Source organism: Nomascus leucogenys, chromosome 6 (genome assembly GCF_006542625.1).
Source record: "Nomascus leucogenys isolate Asia chromosome 6, Asia_NLE_v1, whole genome shotgun sequence".
Classification (NCBI taxonomy): Eukaryota; Metazoa; Chordata; class Mammalia; order Primates; family Hylobatidae; genus Nomascus; species Nomascus leucogenys.
The window spans coordinates 44,641,743-44,667,332 of NC_044386.1; the positions used below are offsets into that span (position 1 = coordinate 44,641,743).

Genomic DNA, 25,590 nt, shown 5'->3' on the forward strand with positions numbered 1-25,590 from the left:
TCACGCCACTGCACTCTAGCCTGGGTGACAGAGTGAGACTCCCTAGTTCACAGTGCTGAGATGATGAGGAACTCAAATTTGCGGACTTTAGTATTTTATTAACTACTTTAGCTAGTTCAGTGTTAAGTAAGAATAATACCAACCTTGATGGTTGTAGTGACAATCAGATGAAATAATAAATGGGAAAACTCTTGACACATAATGTACGATCGATGGTGGCTGTAACATGATCTGTTTTTAAAGGCTTCCCATTTTTCTTCAGATTTTATCACCAACTGAATAAAACACCAGATTCTAAGTAAGCTCCATTCGAGCATAGACAGTGCTATTTTTTGTTCACCATTATATTCACAATACCTAGTAGTACAGTATATATAAAAATAGCTCCAGTAAATATCAAGTGAATGAATACGCTATCTTCACTTTGCAGATGTGTGGGAGGACAAATAGAATGTGACTTGCCTAAGTTACACAAGTTGGTTGTGGAGCCAAGACTGACTCTAGGTCTTCTGACTCCTAACTTTTAACAATTGGTATGACAGGTAAAAGTATAAAATAAATACTTTCTGTAAATAAATGGTAGCATAATTTGGACATGGCCATGTCATTTTCCAGAGAATAATTTCAGTTTATATCAAATTTATATAACAAAAAATGGGAAGTTATAGTTATGTATGGCACAAAAAGCAAATTGTGGAAAAATAATCATCAAACTTGTAAATGGATTTTCATAAAAGATAAAAATCTTTTTTTTAATGCTTTTTCTTTTTTAGGGGCATTACTCTAGTGTGCCTTAATTGTGATTTCCTAAGTGATGTTTCTGGCTTAGATAATATGGCTACACACTTAAGTCAACATAAAACTCATACTTGCCAAGTTGTGATGCAGAAAGGTACGTATATGTAACTGTGCTACTTTAGATTTTTGACTTTTGTTCCGGTATTTTTGGTCATCCACAATATGGTCTCTTTACTAAATCGGTATTCTCACTCATCATATTTCATATGCTGTTGTAAATGTAAAACTTTTCTTCTAATTTCAGTTTCTGTTTGTATCCCAACTTCTGAGCACCTTTCTGAGTAAGTTTAATTTTTATTCAGTGCATTTTACTTGGATGGATTTTAGCACTATTGCATTTTTAAATGTATCATTAATACAAATGAAAAGTATTAAAGTATTTTGTTGTTGTTTTTTTTTTAAAGCTGCTTGTTGAAATAGGTTCCTGCTCTATGGAGCTCGTGACCTGGTGCAAGACAAGTTGGAATTTCCTAAGTTCAAAGTTCTGAGATGTTTTCTTACACAAAGGCAGTTGAGCAGCCAAGTTCATGACACTAGCTCTCATTATTCAGCTCTTTTCAGCTTTCAAATGGGACTAGATTCTTATTCCACCTTATCTTTGTGTCAGGTTGACATATCTTAACATATTTTTTTTCTCCAGTTTGCGCTGTCTAAAAATAACGTTTGTTGCTATGGTCTTTTCTTTGCTTACAATAATTTTTGTTTTTCTCTGCTGTACTTGCCTTCAGAATAATAGATTCCAAATTATATGGCTGTTTGTCTTTTGTCTATTTGTCTGCTTTCTTAATTTCTTATACATCTTAAGTTTTAGGCCAGATAATTGTCTTTTTCCTCATTCGTTGTCTGTCATTGTGCTATTTTTCTTATTTTTCAGATGCAGAAGCAGCCCAGAGATTTCAAAAAATGTCCAGGGTATACCTGGACAGTGTCCCCCTTCGATGGACACAACTGATGCCTGTTCTCTCTTTCCAAGGAATGTGAATAATTTGACTGTGGGACCTGCTCTTAGGTTGTGGCCTCAAGAAATCAGATCTTGGGGAGACTCCCTTTCTACATGGCTGGCCTCCCATAAGGCTGATGTTGTTTGGCCAGAGATGGCTTTAAGGCCCACCAAATTGAGCATACTTCCCACTGGGGGCTTTGGCTTATGATCTTAAGCTTATGAGTCAATTATGACCAAGAAAAGCCCATCAAACCACTGCTTCAGCATCCAAGTTGAAGTTTAGTCATTTTGGCTGCTGCCTTTAAATCTTTCTCTAGCATGAATGCAGTCCAAGGAATATAAAAACTCTAGTTGTTAGGAAACCATGGCTACTTTCATATCCTTGGAACAACAGGTCTCCACAATTATGTTCTAAAATTGCAGTTATTTTTACTGACATATAAAATCTATTAACCAGTATTAATTCTGTAATTTTTCAACAATACCAATTCTTGCATTTTGATTTTTTAAAAATTAATAGCTTGGTTTTATGTTCTCAAAATTTATTAATGTCTATTTTATGATGTCTATTTTTATATTATATTATTTAAAATTTGTTTATTGTTTGTTTTAAGAACTCCAAGAGATTTCTTAGAATTCTCTACAGATTTTGTATAGCTGCCTATTTGTAGATTTTAAATTTGGCTGTTACTAAGCCCATTAAACATTATTAGATACTCTGTCCTATTGGGATTATTATTAATATTACTTTAATTGTGAGTTCTTAGGTGTAAAGAATTGGCAATACTACTTGCAGACCTTAAGAGCCAGTTTTAAAGTTACGTATTTGTGCGTCTAAGATGTAATGTCTACTTAGCCATTAATGTAGCTCCTTTGGGTAAAGGTAACATGTTAAAAAACATACATATGGTAACCAGTAATGCATGTATTTCTTTCCTTTATATATTTTAAATTTGTCATGTGTTTATTTTAGTTACATTGAATATAGATCTAAACACTTTTTATACTATTATCCTTTTAATAAAAATTATATTGTTTAAGTGCCTCAGGAATTATTTTATAATGAATAAGGAGTGTAGATTTTATCTTATAAATAGGAACATTGCTCTCATTGTTATATGGAAGCCTTGTTACTTGGCTGCAGACAGTGCTATATCTACTTAGTATACCTTGCATTTTTTTCTTGCAGCACAGTGAAAAGGTTACTATACTAGTTTCTTAAATTTTGAAGACTAGCAAAATGCCTTTTGTGATCTTAATAGCCATAAGGATAGGCAGGCCAGTTTAGATGACCAGTTAAAGCCAGTTTAGATGACCACATATTATATGATGTGTTTCTTGCAATTAATTATCAAAAGAGTTGAATCTAATAGTTCTGAATTTCCAAACTAATTTATATTTTAAGTGAAAGGTTTTCCAAAATCTCCACAAGTGGTTTGTTTCTTAGTAGTGGACTTAGTGATATACTAGTTTTTTTTTTTCCCTTTTTGTCTCTAGGAATTTTTGTTATCTACTCTCTCTACCCAGTTTTTAAAGGTTTATTCAGAAACAATAACTTTTTCCATTTTTAACATTAGTTCATTTACAGATATTCACCTTACCTTGGTCATAGGTCAAAAATAGGATAAACGCCATTGTTAATATAGTAATGTAGGAGTACAGTCAATCCTTCATATCCTTGGGTTTTATGTCTGCAGATTCAGCCAACCATGGGTTGAAAATATTTGGGGGGAAAAAACAATAACAAATAACAATACAACAATAAAAAATACAAATAAAAAACAATACAATATAACAACTATTTACATAGCATTTACATTGTATAAGTGATCTGAGCATCTGAGGATTTTGTTATTCCTGGTGGAGGTTTGGGGAGGTAGGGGCGACCTGTGGGGTGGGGGCAGGTTCTGTAACCAATCCCCTACCAATACCAGGGAACGACGGTACTGCTTTGTGGTCTTAACATAGACTTTTATTTTTTATAGTATGTATCAAATTCATTTTCTTAAAGTATGAACTCTTAAAGTTCTTTCACCAGTAAATTCATTTAAAAAAAAAAAGGTTCAAATAAAACACCTGGCAGTCAGTACAAAGTTTGCTTATTGTAAGCAATTAGTTGAATTTTCAGTTTGGTGCTAATGAGTTATAGCTTGAGTCTAACCCCTCCTTACCATCATTTTATTCTAGTAATTAAACTACAGAGGCTCAGATTCTTGCCCTATTTTTGTCACATTTTGGCAAAACACTTCGCCTCTTTGGGCATCATATATTTATTCAGCAAATATTTATTGAGCATCTACTTTGTGCCTGGCATTGTCCTAGTTGCTAGAAATATAGACTGTAATCTCTGCTCTTATGGAACTTACATTATATTTGTGAAAGACAATAAAAAGTAAATAAAACATATAATCTGTTAGATGATGATCAATACTATGGAGAAATCTGAATCAGAGAAGGGTGATAAAGGAGTATGGGGTAGGAGACGGAAGGCTGCCATTTTTAATTTAGTGAGGCCTCACTGAGAGATGACATTTGAGTGAAGACATGAAACAGGCAAAGTCAAACTCAGTCAAGAAATTGTTCTTTTCTGTTTCTCCCTTACCTCCATTTCTCCTGTCCTCTGTTTTCTTGTATATCTACCTGGATGGATGAATTATAACAAAGTAGAAGTAAAGGTTTGAGTTTTGTAAGTTTCTTTTTCTTGACAAAAAGTTGAGAATAGAATGATAATTTCCTCTAACAGATCTTGAGAGTGTAAGAATCTGTGGTAAATACATAATCACTCAAGCTTGCTAAACTAGGCTACTTAACTGGTTGCCTATTTGATTGTTGAATCAAATATCCTAAAAGCCACAATTTGAAGAGATTTTAAAAGTTGATTTAGTTATCTGAGTGACATCCATGTTTTTCTAAGCAAAGTACAATGGGAAAGACATTGACAGTCAAAATATTAGAGTTAAAGGACCCAGCTGCCTCACTAACTTTATTTAAGGTAAAGTTACTTCAGTTTCTTTTTCTGTGAAATCGAGTTGAAAATATCTTTCGTTTGAAGATGTTAGAAATATGTAAAATGTGTTTTACAGATGTTAATGTGTGTATTATGCTTTATTAAATCCCCCTAATTTAATGAGCTTTATACTTAGCACCAGTAGTAACTACATGGCTCATTCACAGTATGATATAGATAACCCTCCCATATATTCTTTGTCACTGAACATTGATACCCTACTTTTTATGTGTGCAAGATTCTGTGTCAGGTGTCGGAAACATGAATAAAACATGGTTTATAGCACCAAAGCAATTACAGAATAAAGGAATTAGAAATGTAGACACTGAATCCACATTTTTTATAAGGCCTATAGTCAGCTGATTTCATAATCAATTAAACCACTAATATCATGTATATATTGCATTATGGGATTTTTTTGTGAAATGCTGTATCAGAAGTGAATCTGGACCTATTCTCAAGGTGAAATATCACTTTATTCTGCCATTCTCAAACCAATAAGTCATTAATTATCTTTCATAAATGTAAGCAGTAAGTAAACTCTTAGGAACAGAATGGCAGCCTTTTTCTATAAATCTTATATTTTAAAATATTATTTCTGTTAAGAGATACTTACTGTCATTGAATCTGTGACCATTGAAGATATATGAGGGTTCATTCCATTATTTTCCTGTGAAATTTTGAACTTACTTGGAGGAATTATTGGCTCTGGTCATAATCCTAAATTATAACTCTGTAGCTCTTATGTGTTCAAAATTGTCGGGAGTCTTCATTTCATTTATTTAGCAAGATTAAAACAAACAAACAAACAAACTGATCTATTGAGTTCATTTTGGGCTTGTTTCCTTCTTTAAACTTTTGAAATGTGACCGGGATTGTAGACCCTAGATTCTCTCATCCTACCATAGACATTCATATCTCAAACCAATCTTTAGGAACTGTAAAATAGTTCTTCCTTTTCAAAATAGACTTAATATATTTGCTCCTGGTATGTAATTGCAAATCAATAGGTAGGACCTGTGCATCAAGATGTGGTGGTTTCTGGCAATTTGGACTTCTGCCTTTGATATCTGGTAAGCAGGGAGAATTTGAGAGACCCAGTGAGATGGAAAAATAAATGAAACTTCAGTGTAGTCTTTCATTTAGGACAAACTGTACCAATCTCTACCAGTGATTTTGAGGTTACGACCATTTTTTTCAGTCTCTGGTTCCTGAGGGTTGTTGCTTATAGATTATAAATTAAATATCCAGGGTATAATTCAATATTACCAACAAACCAAAATAATAAAATAGAGTCCTAGACTGTCATTAAAATCTTCTGCCTACATTGATGGTCTTATTTTTTTCTTCACATTTTTACACTTGAATATTTTGGTCTTTTTTATTTCTTGTCTCTCTGTCTTTACCTAGTTCTTTCTTCTGTCTATCTAAAATGATTTTTCTCCTCTTTGTTATAATAGCTTTAGATGGCCAAATCATACCCTGGTGTTCTAAGATTAGCAGATCGTTTCATACTAGAAAAAATAGAACTGGTCCTAAGGGGAATAGACCAGCAATCAAAATTAATGTCTGTTGGGTTGAGGGTGAGGTGGAAACATGGGAGTAGAGATATTTAGATGGTATACTAAATTTGTTGTATACTCTCAAGCAGATTCTGAGGAAGAAAATTGATTCTATACTCTACCCATACCCATGACAATAATAGCTAACATTTACTGAGCCCATACCGTGTGGCAGACACTCTTCTAAGTGTTTTGCATTTATTTACTCATTTAATTCTCACATATTTGTGAGATATGAGCTGTTACTGTCTGATTTTATGGATGATACAACTGAGATACAGATATGTTAAATAATTTGCCCAAGGTCGCACATACCTGTTAAGTGGAGAGCCTCAATTTAAATTCTGTCAGTCTGTCTTCAGAGGCTAAACTACTCAGTAGTATCCTCTATTGCTTCTCTGCTTCTGCTTGTAGTTCCAGGTGTACATCCTGCCTTGTTTGTGATTGGCCAAGAAACTGGATAGGACTAAGCTTCAGTGTTAAGGCCCTCTTTCTGCAGAAGGGTAGGCAGCAACTGACACAATCATAGGATTCGGACAGTAATCTAGCATACCAGTTTACTGTCCCAATCCTATGTTCTATTGCTCAAACTTCATAGAAATAGTGCCCTAATGATGTTTGGGCAATATACCATTTGAGCAAAGAATGGTATAAATTGGTCTTTTAGTAGGATTGATTTAGCAGTGATACTCAGCATGTTTTAGAGTGGAAAACATATAGAGGCAGAGAGATCAGTTAAGGTTTTCAGTTTTCCTGGCATGATCTTAAGGGAGCCTGGTTCACAGGAGAGGAATTGGCTTGAGGTAGTGCAGTGGAAATTTGAAGTAGAACCCACACATTTAATCCTCATTCTATTGCTTAATGGCTTTATAACTTTAGCATTTTTAGGCCTCACATTTTCTTATCTGCAAGATGGGGGTAGTTGAATAGTATAATCTCTTAGGACCCAAGTTTAATACACTGTAATGTTTCTGAAACTGAATTGTCAACAGTTTGAAAAATAACAAATTGTATTAAAAATGGAGGAGTCATTCTCTGGATGTTGATTTTGAAGTTATATGAAGAGAAGTGATGGTTGGTGGCCAGGTGTGGTGGCTTACACCTGTAATCCCAGCACTTTGGGAGGCCAAGACAGGTGGCTCACTTGTGCTCAAGAGTTCGAGACCAGCCTGTGCAACATGGTGAAACCCCATCTCTACAAAAAAGTATAAAAATTAGCCAAGTGTTTTGGTGTGACTGTAATCCCAGTTACTCAGGAGATGGAGATGAGAGGATCACTGGAGCCTGGGATGTGAAGGTTGCAGTGAGCCGTGATCGTACCACTGCACTCCAGCTTGGGCAACAGAGTGAGACCTTGTTTAAAAAATAAATAAATAAATAGAAGTTGTGGTTGGAATTGTATATAAGGATGAGATACACAAGAGGCAGGTCTCAGTGGTAAATATTTCCATATGAATGTTCTGTAAGCACCACAAATCCAATATGTCCAAAACTGAATTTATTTTTCCCTCAAAGAATGCTTTCTCCCTCCTCCGAATTCCGTATCATGAATAATCTCTTACCACCCAGGGCAGGCATTTGAGGGGGTCATATTTGTTCTCCACATTTACCTTATCTAGTGTATACTTACATTCTTTGGGTTTTAACTTGTTCTCATCTCCCTAAACCAACCTTTTCTCCATTGACACTGTTACTGTTTTAATTAACAAAGTCATTAACTGTCTCTTAACTGGACTCTCAGCTTGTCTTCTACCAATACAGACCTTTGTCTTTCTGATGCACAAATTTGGTCATACTTTCCTATTAGCATTAAAGTTCTTAGCATGAACACTTTAGCATGGCAATCAAGACCTTCCCGGAAGAGGCTCTTGTGTGTTTTCAGTTTCATCTTGGACTACTTTGCTTTGTACCTGACATTTCAGTGATATGAGACCACCAATTCTCATATTGTCATCTTGTTTCATACTTCTTTGCTTTTTCTCTGCCTTGGATCTCCTTACTCTGCTTTGGTAATTCCTGCTCTTTTTGCAAAACCAAGTTCACTGTAGTATCTTCACTGCTTCCTTGCCTCTTTCCCTTTCATAGTGGCTTAGTTCTCTGAACAAAGATGTCTTTTCTAAACCTTTTCATAATGTAAACATTTGCTTCATTGTGTTTCCTTCACAGTGAACTTGAGAGACAGTCTTTTTTAACTTTGGACTGGAACACTTAGTACAATCCCTGAAATATGTACAACCTGGTAAATGTTTTGCTCAGGCATCCTTTCCACATATAAATATATTGATAATTCTCAGAACAAATGATCAGAAATGGTAGAGTAGATGTTTTACTGTTATTTCTTAGTCTGATGATTACTATATTAAATTTAGTCCCTGAATGTCTCAGTGAATGGTCTTTTTATTTTATTTTGCTGTTTTTTGTTTGTTTGTTTTTTGTTTTTTTTGAGACAGGGTCTTGCTATTTTGCTCAAGCCAGAGGGCTGGAGTGCAGTGTGCAGTCATGGCTCACTGCAGCCTCAAAGTCCTGGGCTCAAGCAATTCTCCTGCCTCGGCCTCCTGAGACTGAGCTGGGACTCAGATATGTACAACCACACCTGGCTAATTTTTTAAAATTTTTTTTGTAGAGATGAGGTCTCACTATGTTGCCCAGGCTGGTCTCAAACTCCTGGTCTCAAGCGATCCTCCCATTTTGGCCTCCCAAAGCATTGGGATTACAGGCATGTGCCACAATGCCTGGGCTAAGTGGAAGGTCATGATTACTGGCTGACTTTACTACTGGTTGCTTTACAGCCTCTTTTCAACTTTTTTAGTATGCTTACAAATATTCTTAAAGATTACATTTCTAACATCAGCATTGAAATTTTTGGCTTTTAAATGTCATCAGAAAGAAAGAATGTGGCCTAGCTGAAATGAATCTGAGTATTTTCCCCCTTACAGTTCTTCCCCTCACCCCATGGTATGTTTATAGTGTGAATGAAACCTCAAAGGAACATACTACTATAAGTGAGCCAGAATGTTAAAATTTGTATGGATTGGCTGGGCACGGTGGCTCATGCCTGTAATCCCAGCACTTTGGAAGGCCGAGGTGGGTGGATCACCTGAGGTCAGGAGTTCGAGACCAGCCTGACCAATATGATGAAACCCCATGTCTACGAAAAATACAAAAATTAGCCAGGCATGGTGGCATGTGCCTGTAATCCCAGCTACTTGGAAGGCTGAGACAGGAGAATTGCTTGAACCTGGGAGGTGGAGGTTGCAGTGAGTCAAGATCATGCCATTGCACTCCAGCCTAGGCAACAGGAACGAAACTCTGCAAAACAAAACAAAAATTTTGTATGGATTGCTCCTAAGACCTGCAGAAAAATGCAAATAGGGTCATTTTAGTCTTCAGAGGGAAAAGCTCGTCCTGTAGAAATACATCAGAAAGATCTGTTTCAGCAGGTTTTCATAGAGGGGAAAAATTATTTACTTGCAATCTTGATCACTAATGAGGTTGAAATTGATCACCAGTCAGTCCTTCTGTTCTCTTTGCATTGAAATTTTAAATAGTGTTTACTATAAGTAGTACATTATGTTTTTCTATTAAAAATTATTGTAACATTCACAGGTGAAAAGTATAATTACCCAATGATGGGTCATTAGCTCAGAACTTTGAGCTTAGCAGATTTCACTGTCTTCTACCAAAGTAATTGAATGCCTAAAATAATGACTATTTCAGCAGGTACCTTTAGTAAATAAGAATTATAGGTAAGAAAATTTTTCTTTTCTAAAAGTGTTAATGATGTGTTAGTAGTATTAATCTTAAAGTATACTTTTGTGGTTCAAAATTTTAGTGTACATTTTAGTGATGCATTTTATAATTTAAAATTTACTGTGTGCTTTTCTAAATCTTTTTAAGATTTATTTTTCTAAATGTGTTCACTAGTTATTACGATTCTGTTCCTTAAAGAGAGTACTAATATAGTAAAAGGCACAAAACAAGATTGAAATCATAGGCCTCTTAATGCAAGTTGTTTCAATAACTTACTTTCTTCTCACCTACCAGTTTCTTGCCAGCACAATAAAGAGTAATAAAAACCTCTGTCACCAACCTCCATTGCAGAGATAGCAAGAGGACTGTATTTCCTCTGTTGAAATGCCAGCAATAATGAACATACTTAATGGGGCTCATTTTAATAGCTGCATACAATTAATTTATTATAATAGGCATATGCTAAAATGATTAGCATGGTAATATTTCTTTTAAAAAATATAAAAGATAACATTTACAATGATAAATGTTATTTCAAAACTTCATTCATTTGCTTTTTCATGCTTTTTGCTTTTTTAGACTAATGTTGCATGTTTTCTTACTACTTCGTAACTAATTTTATTCTTAAAACTTATTTTCCTTTATACTGCATTAAAGCAGTGAAGTTATACTGTATACTTGATGTGTTCTCATCTTTATAAGTATTCTGCACAATTAAATACTTGAGACAATTACAAAATATTTAACCCCCAAAATGACTGACATTTGTGTCTTTTGTCAATTTTTTGTGCAAGTTTTATTCATTTCAATTGGCTTAACAAGTTGGTTGTAAATTATTGTATTGCACTGCCAATATAGTGGTTTTACAAAGGACATAATCTATTTTATGTAGCAGTTTTGCCTAATAGCTAAAATACAGATAAGAAATTTCATACAGTTAATTATTAATATTTAACAAAGTATAAACATTTGTAGCCCTAATTTTTCAAATATTCCCTCAAAGGATGGATTAAGAAGGAGGGTTTTGCCAACTCTGTTTCATTGATTAGCCAGGAGAGTAACTTTTAGGATGGTTGACGTTTCCTATTAGATACCTTTTTTTTTGTCAATGAAATTTAAGATACTATAGTTGCTGCTTATGTTAAATATGTTATTCCTTAGGTATAGCTATTAAGCCTTCATAAAATTATGTATCACTTAACTCTTGATTAATGACATTTCAGATCAGGTAGGTACCCTACTTACACAGATTAAAATTGAGTTTAATGTATAATATCACAAATAATATTTAGTCATTTCTGCAGGTTCTAAAACAAAGGTCCTTTGGATAAGCTAGCTCTTAGATTAAATTGATTATTTTACAAGATTTTCTGGATGGCATATACCTTTGTTAATGTTTTAATAAGTTATAATTAATATTTTTAGAAATCAAGAAGTTTTAATATTTGAGCAGTACTTATGGAGGTTTTAAAGAGAATATATTCCTCAAAATTCTAATTACTTCTGTGATTTTACTGTCTCCAGAGTAAGTTAACTATAATATATATTTAAATGGCATTATCATGTTGAATTTCACAATAGATAAAATATTTATCTTTTTTCACTTTTTAAGTCCTGTAATCGTAAATACTGATGCATATTGCTTATATAAGCATATAACCTGCTTTTTTAATTTTTAAAGAGTAATTCTTGTTTTGAAACTGTTACACTAATGTGTATGTCTTTTATTTTAAATTGTACTTAGCAAAGAGAACATTTAAGTGCCCTTATTTTTAGAGAACAAGGAAATAAATGTCTTTATTGATTTAGCACATTTATCGAATCTACTATTTAGTCTCATACATTTAATTTTTACCTTAAAACATTTACAGAGGTCAATTTACTATTAAAGCATTAAATGTACATTAGTTTCGATCTACATTTTAATTATTTTAGGCTGGCAGAGAAAGAACTGTTTCATATTTTCCCATCGTACATATAAAATAAAATATTCAATACTTATCTTGTTTTCAAGATTGAAAAAAGAAGCTCCTACAAAGGAACAAGAACCTGTGTCTAAGGTAAAGTTTGTTTTACTTTATACCTTAAAGATTTACACATTTGAAAGTATTATTGGTATGATATAAAAATTTTTTTCAATTTCAGCATGCATATATCAACAATATTTGGGATGTGAGGAAGAAAAAAATTGAGATTTAAAATTTTTCATTACATATAAAAATATCTAGCCCTAAGTAAAATTTTAAGGTATTCTTGTTTTGGCAAAGACATCTTATATTTCACTTGCCTGTTATTTAGTTCAACTAGTGAGTAATGGAGATAAATTTATGAATTAAAAATCCCCAAATCAGTAAAACCTCAATCGTTTGGCACACTGGAAAAATTAATCTTTCCAGGTTTAATTTTCTGGGATATTTTAACTGTTAAAAGGTTAAACTAATTTTTAAAATAGAAATATTTTGAATGTATCTTAAATATGTTTTAAACAAGTACTCTGAATGCAAAACTCAGAATTATCATATAAATGTTATTTACCGGACAGTCTAATAGATGAGTGTAGAAACAGTTTTGCTCAACTACTTGCTTTCTTGATGTCAATTTATGTTGATATTACTTAATGATTGTTTGCCTCTTTTTGAATGTAATGAAGTGAGGTAGATTTGGCATTTATCTTTTGAATACTTTGTCTTGAATGGTGCATAATATAAGTGAAATCCAGGCAGAAGTATCAGCCTTCTTCCAAGCAGCTTTCTTTTGTACCATAGAAAGTTTTCTTTTGTTTAAAAAATTTTTAACTACAAATTTCTTTAACAGATGCAGGTTTTTAAATTTTTTAATCTATTTCTTCTTGAGGGAATTTTGGTAGTTTGTAGTTTTTTTGAGGAATGGGTTCGTTTTACCTAATATGTTGAACTCTAATCTTATGTATATTGAGAAAGTTGCTTATAGTATCCCTTATTGTCTTTATAATCTTTGGAATCTGCAGTGACATCCCCTCTCATTCATGATATTGACAATTTGTGTGTTTTTTCTATTCTTATTATATATTTTAATTTTAAACATGTTGTAAATACACAGAATGCAGTATTACAGTTTTTACTTTAGACAGTTTTTTTAGGGCAATTAAAAACTTTAAAATTAGCTTTATATTTATCTTTATTTTTACGATTTCCTATGCTCTTCATTTCTTTATGTAGTCTTCATTTCTGTTTATCACATTTACATTAAAAATTCTGGCCGGGGATATAATGGAGCAAATGTTTCAGGTTTATACAGGGGTATACAAGCCAATGTTTGCCCCCAAAATAATTATGCCAAATTTGTTCCTTGTTTAACTCATCATAATTTAACAGGAAAAAATGCCGCATTCTGTGAATTTAAATATGATCAACTTTTTTAGTATTGTACAAAGGATATATATTTTAGGGGTTAGGGGAATTCAGTGAGCAAATGGGATATTCTTGTCTGGTCTAAAAATGACATTATAATCACATATAGTTACCTTATGGGCATCAAGATAAATGCAGTTGAGACACTTTGCACACAAATTAAAGATGATTATCAAATATTAAAAGATATAATATCAAATGACAAATACATTATGCTGAAATTGAAAGCATATTGGTACAAATAGATTACAAAGTGTTATGCAGATTATCTGTATGGATATTTTGAGCCAAGTGGAAGAAGCTAAAGCTTTACAATCAGTAAACACGACTATATATAAAGCTACACACTTAATAAAGTGCCTATCCCTTTGCTTACAACAATTGAAGGTAATTTTGAAAGTGTATTTGATGAACATAAAACTTGAGCAAGAGATACGCATATTCTCAAATTTTAAAATAAATGAAAAAAGTAAACAAATGAGGAATGCATGAGTCACTGGATGAAGAGTATTGATAATTATGAGGGCAGTGCTTATTAAATAGAAATTAAGATTATAAATGCCCTAATTTCGTATTTTATATAGAGATATAAAAAATTCAGTGAAATGTTTTCAGATTTTGAATTTCTAAACTGGAGAAAAGTTGTTTTGTATAAATACATCTGATTTACAAAGATGAGCCACTAAGTTTGCACTTAAATATTCTGACGATTTAAATTCTATAGAAATTCTATATGAAATAGTTTAAAGCAGCATTTGATATCAGTAACATACAATCAAGTTTGTGTTTGGGTCTTCTAAACCTCTTAACATATTTTGCTTAGTGCAATCTTAAACAGATTTGGAAATGGTATTCAAAAATTTTAAACAATTCCAGCCACGGTGGAATCCTGCAAATGAAGCTTACTGTAAACTGAAGTTATAACATTTTTTTATGATTGTCACTTGTTCAAGAGAAATTGTTGTACATGACAGTTTGCTCATTTGAAAACAAAATAAGAAAAGAATTAGATTTGAAAATTTACTATTGATGCATTTGCTTCCATTAGCCAGGAGAATAAAATAATACTGTTTTTGGCATAAATAAAATCTTTAAGCTAATGTGAGTTTAATTCTCCTACTTTTCAATTTTTCAATTTTTTCTGACTAACATTCTAGAAAAAAAAATTTTTAATACACAAAAACATGCTGGGCACAATGGCACACACCTGTAATCCCATCACTTTGGAGACAGAGGTGGGAGGATTGCTTAAGTCCAGGAGTTAGAGACCAGCCTGGGAAACAAAGTGAGACCCTGTTGCTAAAAACAAAAAACAAAACAAAAACACAGCACACACAAAGCAAAACTTATAGGGGCCTCAGGCTGCAGTACGGCTTGGTATAGCACTGATTGCAGAATAGTTACATCAAAATTTTTGAGACTCTTATGCTGAGCCAGAAAGTACCCCATGATTTCTTTTCCTCTTCTATACCTTATGTTATTTTTCTGGAGTTAAAAATATGTATCTTTTTTACTCGTTTGTTTAGTTTTCTGTGCACCTAATGCTGTATTTTTTTCTAATGTTGCAATTTCTCTCTCTAATATTTGGAAATAGTTTTTCCAGTGTTCACACACATAAAAAAAAAAATTGTTGGGGAGTGAAGGGGTCTGAAGATCTCCTCCCAGACTCCCTGCCTCAACTTAAACTAGTTGCTCTCTAATCCTGTGCTTAGTTTTGTTGTGTCAAGATTATCCTTTGCCACTCTCTTGTATTGGATGTCCTGTTTGCTGAACCATGAATTACTCCTCATTTCTTGGCTTACTCATCATTTTGATGAATTGTGTCCTCTACTAGCTTCCTCAGAAGGTGTGCATCTTTTTTCAGTTCTTGCATATCTAAAAATATATTTATACGAGTGATAGTTTGGCTGAAGTACATAAAAACAACTCCCATGCAGTTTTTAAAATGTTGTTTTTACTATCATCTTATATCCAGTATTTGTATTAAGTCTAATGCATGTCTTGCTCCAGTTTCTTGGTATTTAGGTTACTTTTTTTCTTTTTGGAAACTTTGGTGATTATCTCTGTCACTGGTATTTTGAAATCGCATGATATGTTCACCCATCCTTTTTTCATTCATTACGTTAGGCATCTGACAAACCTTTGGAGTTTGGAGATTTCTGTTTGGGAGAAGTTTTCTTGTTTTATTTCTGTGGTAAATGCTCACTTTTATTTTCTATGTTCTCTTTTTTTTAAGAAACTCCTGTTGTTCTGACATTGAGCCTCCTGCATCAACTCCTTTTTTTTTTTTTTTTTAGCTCATTTAATTGTATGTTTTTCTCTTGCTGGCCTTTCATCTTTTTGTTTTTTTGTTTCAGTCTTTTTAAATAATTTTCTAAACTTAATTACTTATTTTAGTTGCCATATTTGTAATTTTGAAGAGCTCTGTAACTTTTTATTTGTTCTTTAGTTCTCTTTTTTACAGTTTTTGTTACTGTTTAATGGATATAATAACATATATCTCTTTGGAGATATTAAATATTTCATATATACTTTTTTCTTTTGTTCCCAGCAATGTATCTGATGTCTCCAAGCCCCTTTCTTACTCCTTTTTGTTTATTTTGGTATTTTTCATGTTAAGGTATATCTTTTGTTATGTGGTGATCCTTACCCGCCCATACATAATTAAAGAATGAGGCTAAAATAATCATTGAAAACCGTATGTATTTGAATGGGGACAGGGCTATCTTGCATAGCCATTCAGGTTGAACACCGCAGAACTCCTGCGGATACTATTTAAATATATCCTTTGTAGTCTCAAAAATCACTAATGTTTACCATATTAGAAATTGAAATAATGATATTTAAAAACTATTGTCAAAAATAAAAATAATAAATATATGTTAACATAAATAACATTTTTTCTGAAAAATAACTATCTTCCAAAACAACAGAAATTTACTGAGAAAGAATGGCTTGATTTTACACTTTTGCATATTTCTTTAATGTCAAGCTTAGTAGAAAAAATTGGATTCTCGTGTTTCTGAATCCAATCTGTTGTGATACATTCTTCTGGTTGAAATGTATGAAGAATACCCAGCCTCACCCAGTACTTTAATAATCTTTTCCAATAATTGAGATTATTCTCCTTTGATACTACACCAAAAGTGGAAGTTTTCTTGCTTGTTGCACTGTGGAATCTAACTCTGTATCACTGACTTTTTTTGCTTTGTTACATCAAAATCTGTTTGTCTGTTTTATATTTTCAATGGATCTTTTATCCATGCATAATTTTGTAATATCATGCATTGGTCATTTGGAACATATTGGCTCCCTAAGTGCCCTGGATCTTCCAAATGTTGAAATATTTCATTATATAATATCAAGCACTCACAGTAAATATTAGCATTAATCTAATCAGTGGTGGGTAGGAGTTTTTGCTTGATTTTATTACTGGAAACGAATACTGTCAGTTGTTTTCCTTGATATGACAGGCTCAATTTGTTAATTTTTCAAAAAGAAAAAGTCTACTGAAACTCAGGTCTAAATATTCATAGTTTGGCAGTCATTCTTTAAAATAAAAATGATGTTCTATGAAAAAAATGTGGTTAAGTACAACTCACAACTCAATCACAGACCCAAATATTTTCACTAGGCAATAGTTGTGTCTTATGCATACTTTCTTTGCATTTTGTCACACAAAATATTAAAAAGATATGAGCTCAAAGATTGAGATTTAATAAAAATATTTTTGAATTTGTCTTGGTGTGGTGTGAAGAATACAATGTGTATGGTGGTGAATAATACAATGACTACTAGTACAGGTTGGGTTTGGTGCTACTGCCTTGATTTATATTAATTTGCCACCATTTTTACACACTACTGTTTTTATGCCATGAGTTGTGACTTCAGATGCCTCCTGAAAGTGGCTTGGATTCCCCAGATGTCCATATATCATACTTTGGGAACGGATGATATGAATTAGAATGTGTTGCCCTCTGGATTTGTGCACTGTACAGTGTGCACAGTCTGCATAAAAATTGCATAGACTTCAGTGTGGGAAAATTAGGTGCTGAACTGACTGATTCTTTGTTGAGGAGGATGGTCTCGACATCATTATGGAGAGGCCAGGTATGGTGGCTCATGCCTGTAATCCCAACACTTTGGCAAGCTAATGCAGGAGGATCCCTTGAGGCTAGGAGTTTGAGACCAGCCTGGGCAACACTGGAGACTTCGTCTCTACAAAAAAAAATGTTTTAACTAGCCAGTCATGGTGCGCACATACTGTGTAGTCTTAGCTACTCAGGAGACTGAAGTGGGAGGATTGCTTGAGCTCAGGAGTTCGAGGTTGCAGTTGAGCTATGATCGTGCCACTACATTCCGGCCTTGGTGACAGAGTGAGATCTTGTCTCTTAAAAAAAAAGAAAAATCATTCTGGAAAATTTTTTCTTTGGGGTTGATCATTTTCTCCAGAGAGAAATCTAGCTTCTAGCTGAGGGTACTAGGTTGGGGAGTGAGTTCCCTGGCTGTTAGCATTCTGGAAGCCAGGCAGGGAGAGGGATTGTTAAGTACGTGGACTTTTACTAAAACTTTGTTTTTTCAGTATCTCATGCCTGCCTTTTGCTTTTCCTGGTGTTCGTAAGTCTAGACTATCTCCACTTCAGAAAGTTAACTTTTAGGCTGGGCATGGTGGCTCACTCCTGTAATCCCAGCACTTTGGGAGGCCGAGGTGGGCAGATCATTTGAGGTCAGGAATTCACAACCAGACTGACAAACATGGTGAAACCCCGTCTCTACTAAAAATAAAAAAAAAATTAGCTGGGCATGGTCGAACATGCCTGTAATCCCAGCACTTTGGGAGGCCGAGGTGGGTGGATCACCTGAGGTCAGTAGTTTGAGACCAGCCTGGCTAACATGGTGAAACCCTGTCTCTACTAAAAATACAAAAATTAGTCGGGCATGGTGGTGGGTACCTGTAATCCCAGCTACTCGGTGGGCTGAGACAGGAGAATCGCTTGAACCTGGGAGGTGGAGGTTGTAGTGAGCTGAGATCATACCACTGCACTCCATCCTAGGTGACAGAACAAGACTCTGTCAAAAAAAAAAGGAAGGAAGGAAGTTTTTAGCCTCTTTGGTAAGGGAAGGGATAGGTGCCTGTTGGGTAAGTTGCGAGGAAGGAGCATTTAGATTTCCCAGCAATGCTTTATTTTTACTTTTTATGTACTAAATAGTAGACTGACCACCTGCAAATACCAGGTGTTTTTGGTTCTCTGGGCAAATTGATCTCTTCTCCTTGCACTCCTCCACTGCAGACATTCATTGTAACTTCCTCCATACTGCTAAATCAGTAACCACTCTTCCAATGACTTTCCTATTTCTAAAAATTTGGTGAAATCTGTTTAGCAATTAGTATACTTTGGTGTTTTCTTCATCTTTATAAGTAAAAATATTTTATTTCTTTGCCCTTGTTTTAGCAGGGTTTTGAGACGGTGAGTAGATAAGTGTGTGTGATTAATACACCATTATCAATTTTACAGGCTTGAGTCGATCTACCATAGTGGTTAAGAGGTAGATATAGATTTGAATCTTTACTACTTATTGTGGTGTTGCCTTGGTTCTTTACCAGTTATTGTGGTATTGCCTTGGGTTCCCACTCAGTCTTATTTCTCATGTATTAAAATAGTGTTAATAAAATCTAATATGTAGATTAAATGAGATAGTGAACGTAAAGTTCTTAGTATACTGCTTCATGCGTCATATGTACTCCATAGCTGGTAATTGTTACAAGCTGTTAGATTGGCCTATGGCTGACTGAGGTTTTACACTTTTATTTCTTCCCTGTAAAACATTTGAAATAAGTAGAATATTTCTTACTTTGTGTACTGTTTCATGTTTCTGGTTTGACAGTAGAAGGGTTACCGTGACTCAGTATGAAATCATAAATTCAGAAATGTTTTATCTAAATATCTGTGCTTAATATATTTATATAAAATACTATGGATGCGTCTTGTTATTCAAATTCAAGTTGTGTTTTACCAGTTTTCTATTTAAGTAATTGTAATTATGATCCACATTTGAAATAGAGGTTACGAAAAGCAGATATTGACATGAGTGGGTAACTGCTTTTTTACCTTGTATCAGAAACTTTTGGTACACTGAAACTTATATAGGTTTAAAAACATTTTTAAAACCTGCATATAATTATGGAGTATTCTGATTATATTTTATATTTAATAAATTATTTTTCTATTTCTTTCTTATATTAAGTTGCACACTTGTTTCTTTTATCCAGAAAGTTTAGTATAATAAAAATTTTTCTTTAAGATTAACTGTGAATGTAAAAGAAAAGTATTATTAATTATTTCAGAAAATTGCAAGACCTAACATGGCTGAAAGAGAAACAGAAACATCAAATTCTGAAAGGTAAATATAAGGAAAAACTGAATTTCATAAAATTCAAGTATACGAAATAACACTTGAGCTGCATTATTTCACAGTTAACTGGCAAAGGACTATTTAAATTTTTGTATATAGTGCTATTTTCTGTAATGGCTTTTAATTAAAGTAAAACTTAAAAACTTTAATCCAAGAAAAATATTCTCTATATCCTTCGTTTTTAAATCTTTTAAACATATAGAGTATATTTTATGTTGTTAAATTTTTAAAAAACTACTTACTAGCAAGTAAAATGTTGGCAGACTTCCTTTGCCCCAATTAAATGAAAACACTTACAGGATGCTCTATGTTACTGGACAGGGACAGTTATTGCAAATAGGTCATCTTAAGATTTTTTAAAGTATTTTCAAAAAACTATAAGACTACTTACGTGGTAGGATCACAGTAGTTTCAAGATTCAGGGATTGGCTTTTAAAATTTTCATACTTTGGTAGAATGTTAAAGAACACAAGGTGTTTCACAGTCTTTTAGCAGAAGAGAATCTGAACATCCCAATTAGAACTTTATTCCAAAGAAGGGTAATTTTATTTTGTCTTTTAAGTAATTTCACCCATTTATATCTGTATGCTGTATATTTTACTGTAGGTTGCCTGTTAGTCTGTTGAGATTAATCTTTTATCCCTAAAAGTAAGTTATGGATTAAGTTCCTATGAAGATGTTTCTTATACTTTAATAGTACAGTTATCTCGCCCTTTCTTCACCTTGAATTTTTTGTAAGTTCTCGGGGGAATGTTAACAAAAAATCAACTACAGAGTTAGAAAACACAGACTAGTCATCTCTGTATTATTTAACATTTTCTGTAAATTGTAGTTAGTCCATTATGATCTGAACAAAAATAGGAATTATACAAATTTGAAATGAGGAAAAAAAAATAATTTTTTCCATATGTAGTTGACCGGTTAAGATCCAAAAAATGAGTTAAGTGATTGAAATTAATGAGAGTATTGATTAAAGTAGCCTGGTGTAAAAATCAGAATCTTTCTAATCTACCGCTAACATGATTACAAAATATAGTGGACAAACTCGATCATAATGTAACAAAACTGGTACAAATAATTGATCACAGCCAGTTACAGAGTTCTTTGTTCCTTCTCCACTCCCACTGTTTCGCTTGACTAGCCTTAAAAATATCTACATCTATATATAGAGAGAAAATGGGCAGGATCCAAATGAAGAAAAGCAAAATTTTACCATGATAAAAAATAATATATTAACTGCATGATAGACTATTTTACAAATTAAATTATGAATTTAATAAACATGGGATTTGTTTCGGAAACTGACAAACATAAAAAAAGATTTATATTTTTCTCTTTATTAATACCATAATGTATTTAATCATTCCTTTGTTGTTGGATAACATATTAGGTTTTTGGCTGGGCGCTGTGGCTCATGCCTGTAATCCCAGCACTTTGGGAGGCCGAGCCGGGTGGATCACGAGGTCAGGAGTTCGAGACCAGCCTGACCAACATGGTGAAACCCCGTCTCTACTAAAAATACAAAAATTAGCCAGGCTTGGTGGCACGTGCCTGTAATCCCAGCTACTCGGGAGGCTGAGGCAGGAGAATCACTTGAACCCGGGAGGCAGAGGTTGCAGTGAGCCGAGATGGCGCCACTGTGCCACTGCACTCCAGCCTGGGCGACACAGCGAGACTGTCTCAAAAGAAAAAAAAAGATAAAAAGATATTAGATTTTTTGTATTCACTATTTTAAACGTTGTTTTAATGAGCATCCTTGATAAATATCTTTTACATTTTTAAAGTATGAAATTTATGGGGAAGAGTTATAGATTGTAGGTGATTTGTTTAGTTCTAAAGTATATTGTTAATAATTGTTAGAACTGGGTGCTACTGGTTTAGGAGTCGTCTAAAGACAAATTACTAGAACAAAACAAATAGCAGAGAAATAGCCTTTTATAAATAATAATTTAGTAAATAATAAATTACCTTTTGGAAATGTTGCTAGGATATTTGTGCAATTCATTGGGAATACGTCTAAATGTCAGATAGACTAAACGTAAGAAATAAGATATATGTAATCATTAAATGTATTTTCATAAAATAAGCATCCTTAGATCTAGATAATGGACTGGTGATCTTCTTAGAAATCTTGTTTCTCATATTTTGTGATTCACTAGATAGTTTCTGTTAACACATCAGGGCCAGAATAAACACACAGAAGCCCACATATATATATGTGTACAAACATGCACACACACTTAGATGTGTATGTATGTTATATATTTACATACAGTTTTTCAGGCATGTGTTTATTTTTTTAAAATTAGGCTATTAAAAATTAGAGAAATATGTTTGAATGCTTGTCTGATTTTATGTATGGAAAGACATTCTAAACATAAGAAGCTATTTAAATCATAAAGGAGACTGGGCATGGTGGCTCACACCTGTAATCCCAGCACTTTGGGAGCCAAGGCAAGAGGATTGCTTGAGCCCAGGAGACCAGCCTGGGCAACATGGCAAGACCTTGTCTCTATGAAAAATTAAAAAAATAGCTGGGCTTGGTGGTGTGCGCCTATATTCCTAGCTACTGGGGAGGCTGAGGTGAGAGGATCGCTTGAGCCCAGGAGGTCAAAGCTGCAGTGAGACATTTGCACCACTGTGTTCCTGTCTGGGTGACAGAGTAAGACCCTCTCTCAAAAAAAAAAAAATCATAAAAAAAATATATATTTTTTTCCAAATATATATTTTTTATTTTAGGTACTTTTACAAGTTAATAAAAATACTTAAATTTAAACTAGAAACAGGCAAGAGATATGAACAGATGAAAAGAGTGACAGCCGGGACTAAAACTAGTTGATAGACATCTTTTAGTATGTGATTCCAGAGTTTCTCAGAATCTCGCCTAAGAAAATGGCCTCCTTCTAAATTTTACTGCCATAGCAAGGATTGGGAACTTGGACTTGTTTTCCTTTTTGGTGGGCAAATGTACCTTGACTTTTTATTTTTTAGAGCATGTCTTTATTTTGATAGTGTTCAAAAACATTGCTTCATGAAGAAATACATAATCCATGACTTTATTTTTCAGTACACAAGATAAAGCTGCTTCTTCAGAAGAAAAAAATGGATGTAATGCAAATTCATTTGAAGTGTCATCAACAACAAAAAGTGAAGAAAGTATAACAGTTTCAGATAAGGAAAATGAAACCTGTCTTGCAGACCAGGAAACTGGCTCAAAAAACATCTTCAGTTGTGATTCAAATATTGGTGCAGATAAAGTGGAAAAGAAAAAACAAATACAACACGTTTGTCAGGAAATGGAGTTGAAGATGTGCCAAAGTTCAGAAAACATAATCTTATCTGATCAGATTAAAGATCACAACTCCAGTGAAGCCAGATTTTCTTCAAGGAATATTAAGGATTTGCGATTAACATCAGATAATGTAAGCATTGATCAGTTTTTGAGAAAAAGAGATGAACCTGAATCTGTTAGTTCTGATGTTAGCGAGCAAGGCAGTATTCATTTGGAACCTCTGACTCCATCCGAGGTACTTGAGTATGAAGCCACAGAGATTCTTCAGAAAGGTAGTGGTGATCCTTCAGCCAAGACTGATGAAGTAGTGTCTGATCAAACAGATAACATTCCTGGAGGAAATAACCCTAGCACAACAGAGGCAACAGTAGACCTGGAAGATGAAAAAGAAAGAAGTTGAAATTAGTCATTTTAAGTTTCAGTGTACCAACGATAAGGGCATTTGGAACAGTGCTATCAGGTGAGCTCAGTGGTGCTGCTGTAGGTTCAGAAATGGAAATATGTAAGGGAGGTCACACATACACTTTACCTGTATGTTCAACCTATGTTATCAAACAAATCAATTCACCAATAATAGCATGTTTAGTAGGGATTCCCAAAAAGTTTTTAAAAACACGAACAGGATTTTAATGATAGTTAAATTTGCAGTGCAAAGGCCTCATTTAATGGTTTTCAAGGAAATGAGATTTGGTTGCTGACATGAATTGATGATATTAGTAATATTTATAAAGCCTTTCAAACTTCCATCAATCCTAAGCTAAAAATCCTTATTACCTATATATCCTTTTCAGTTAACTGAGAGAAAGGGATTTGGAAACCATGTACTTTTGGGAGTAATTGATTTAAAACAATGGCTGATTAACATTGTTAATGCAGGCTTTATTTTTGAGGATGATGCTGGTAAATGGAGCATGCTTAGAGTACTAAATTGATCTAATGAGAATTTGGATGAACATAAACTTAATTTTGGATTTAATATAACATTCCAGTCAGACGCATGTAAACAGAATATTTGAATCTTTGTACCTCCATACAAGTGTTAGCCTGCCAGGCTGTAAGCTTACCTTAATTAAACTTTCAGTGAAAGTGGAATTATTAAGATATAAATTTATATTTGTGCTTTTTGTCAGTGTGTAAGCTGTGTAGAAATTCTTTGATGTATTAGTTGTATTAATGTAAAGTAGAAACCTATTGTTGAAACTCCTGTAGCTATTATGCTTTTAATATTGTTTTAATGATCTTCTTTAGAAATAGGCCCATAAAAATGGTCTGGAAGCCAAACCAAAGTATGGTATAATGTAGATATTGTAAAGCAGTAAACCGAAAACATGTCCTGGCATGTATTCAGCCATGTTTAAGTGACTTTTCTGTAATTGTAAAATAAAAACTTCAAATGGGACCTAAAACAGTGATGTAAAAGAACTGGTTTTGGAAATTTAGCCTAATTTATCTATAAGATGGCTGCTAAATTGATTTTTCAGTTTTTTTATCATCTAGAATATAATAGATATAGAAATGGATAATATGAAGAACAGTAGTTTGCTTTGAAATACTAATAAACTTTTATTTAAAATGCTTCATTTTTACTTCTTAAAATGTGCTTTGAATTCTTAAATTTTGTTTCACTGAATGTTCAATGTTTTAAATGGCGATTAAAACTCTGCTGTATATAGTAGTTTTTGAGTAAATATTTGCAATAAAAATCTGTCCCCGAGTAATTCTGTTTTTCCAATCACTGCTTGATTCAGATTACCTTTGGTGCCTTTAGAAATTATATACTTGTTCAAGAAATTTAATATCAGTGTTAGTGGTGAGGATTCCATTCTACATTCCTTAACTGCTGATACATTATTTTAAATTAGGACTTAAAGTACAGGGGACAATATTGCTAATATTTATGAGAATAGATTTGCTTTATAAATTCTTTTACTTCAAGAGAAATAGAATTTAATATTATACTTTTCTATCTGCTCAACAATTTAAAGAGGCTAAATAGGCAAAATATATTATGAATTATTTTGAGTATTTTGGGGAGGAGAGCTAATATTTTTATCTTTCCTGCTCCCAAGAAAAGATAGGGAGAGAGGGAGCCATTAGCTGTCATCCTTCACCTTGTTAAAATGTAATTCTGTATCATGGAAGATTTTTGGAATAATATAAACCTTAGAAGAGCAGGGTGTAGGAAAAACGCCTGTCTCTATAAGGACCATTTTGTGAGTCTCATTCAGTCTGTTGCCACATTATCACATTATGCTACAAAACCCTAGAGCACTATGCCAAGTCTCTAAGTGACACCATAATCCCCTTGGAGCTTTGCTACGTCAGCCCCCATACACCTTTCGAGTAGTGGTATTCAAAGTAGCAGATCAATGAACTGTTTGTACCTATATACTATGAGAAAAGAAACCTATACTGGACTGTAAGTGCTTCATTGA

General features: G+C 33.5%; 1 protein-coding gene across 3 annotated transcripts in view; it reads left to right on the forward strand.

The window, feature by feature from the left end:
• Nucleotides 1-24,869, forward strand: part of ZNF280D (zinc finger protein 280D) — a 105,776-nt gene extending 80,907 nt beyond the window's left edge. For 2 of the 3 annotated variants that reach the window (XM_003266965.2, XM_012507559.1), the window contains exons 18-22: nt 774-892; nt 1,043-1,079; nt 12,075-12,120; nt 19,796-19,851; nt 22,931-24,869. In XM_003266965.2, the coding sequence (XP_003267013.1) occupies nt 774-892; nt 1,043-1,079; nt 12,075-12,120; nt 19,796-19,851; nt 22,931-23,555 (883 nt within the window). In that variant the 3' untranslated portion in view covers nt 23,556-24,869. Of the gene's footprint in view, nt 1-773; nt 893-1,042; nt 1,080-1,672; nt 2,782-12,074; nt 12,121-19,795; nt 19,852-22,930 lie in introns of those variants that run through there. The other variant, XM_030814049.1, reaches the window with a different exon arrangement.
• Nucleotides 24,870-25,590: the final 721 nt, after the last annotated feature.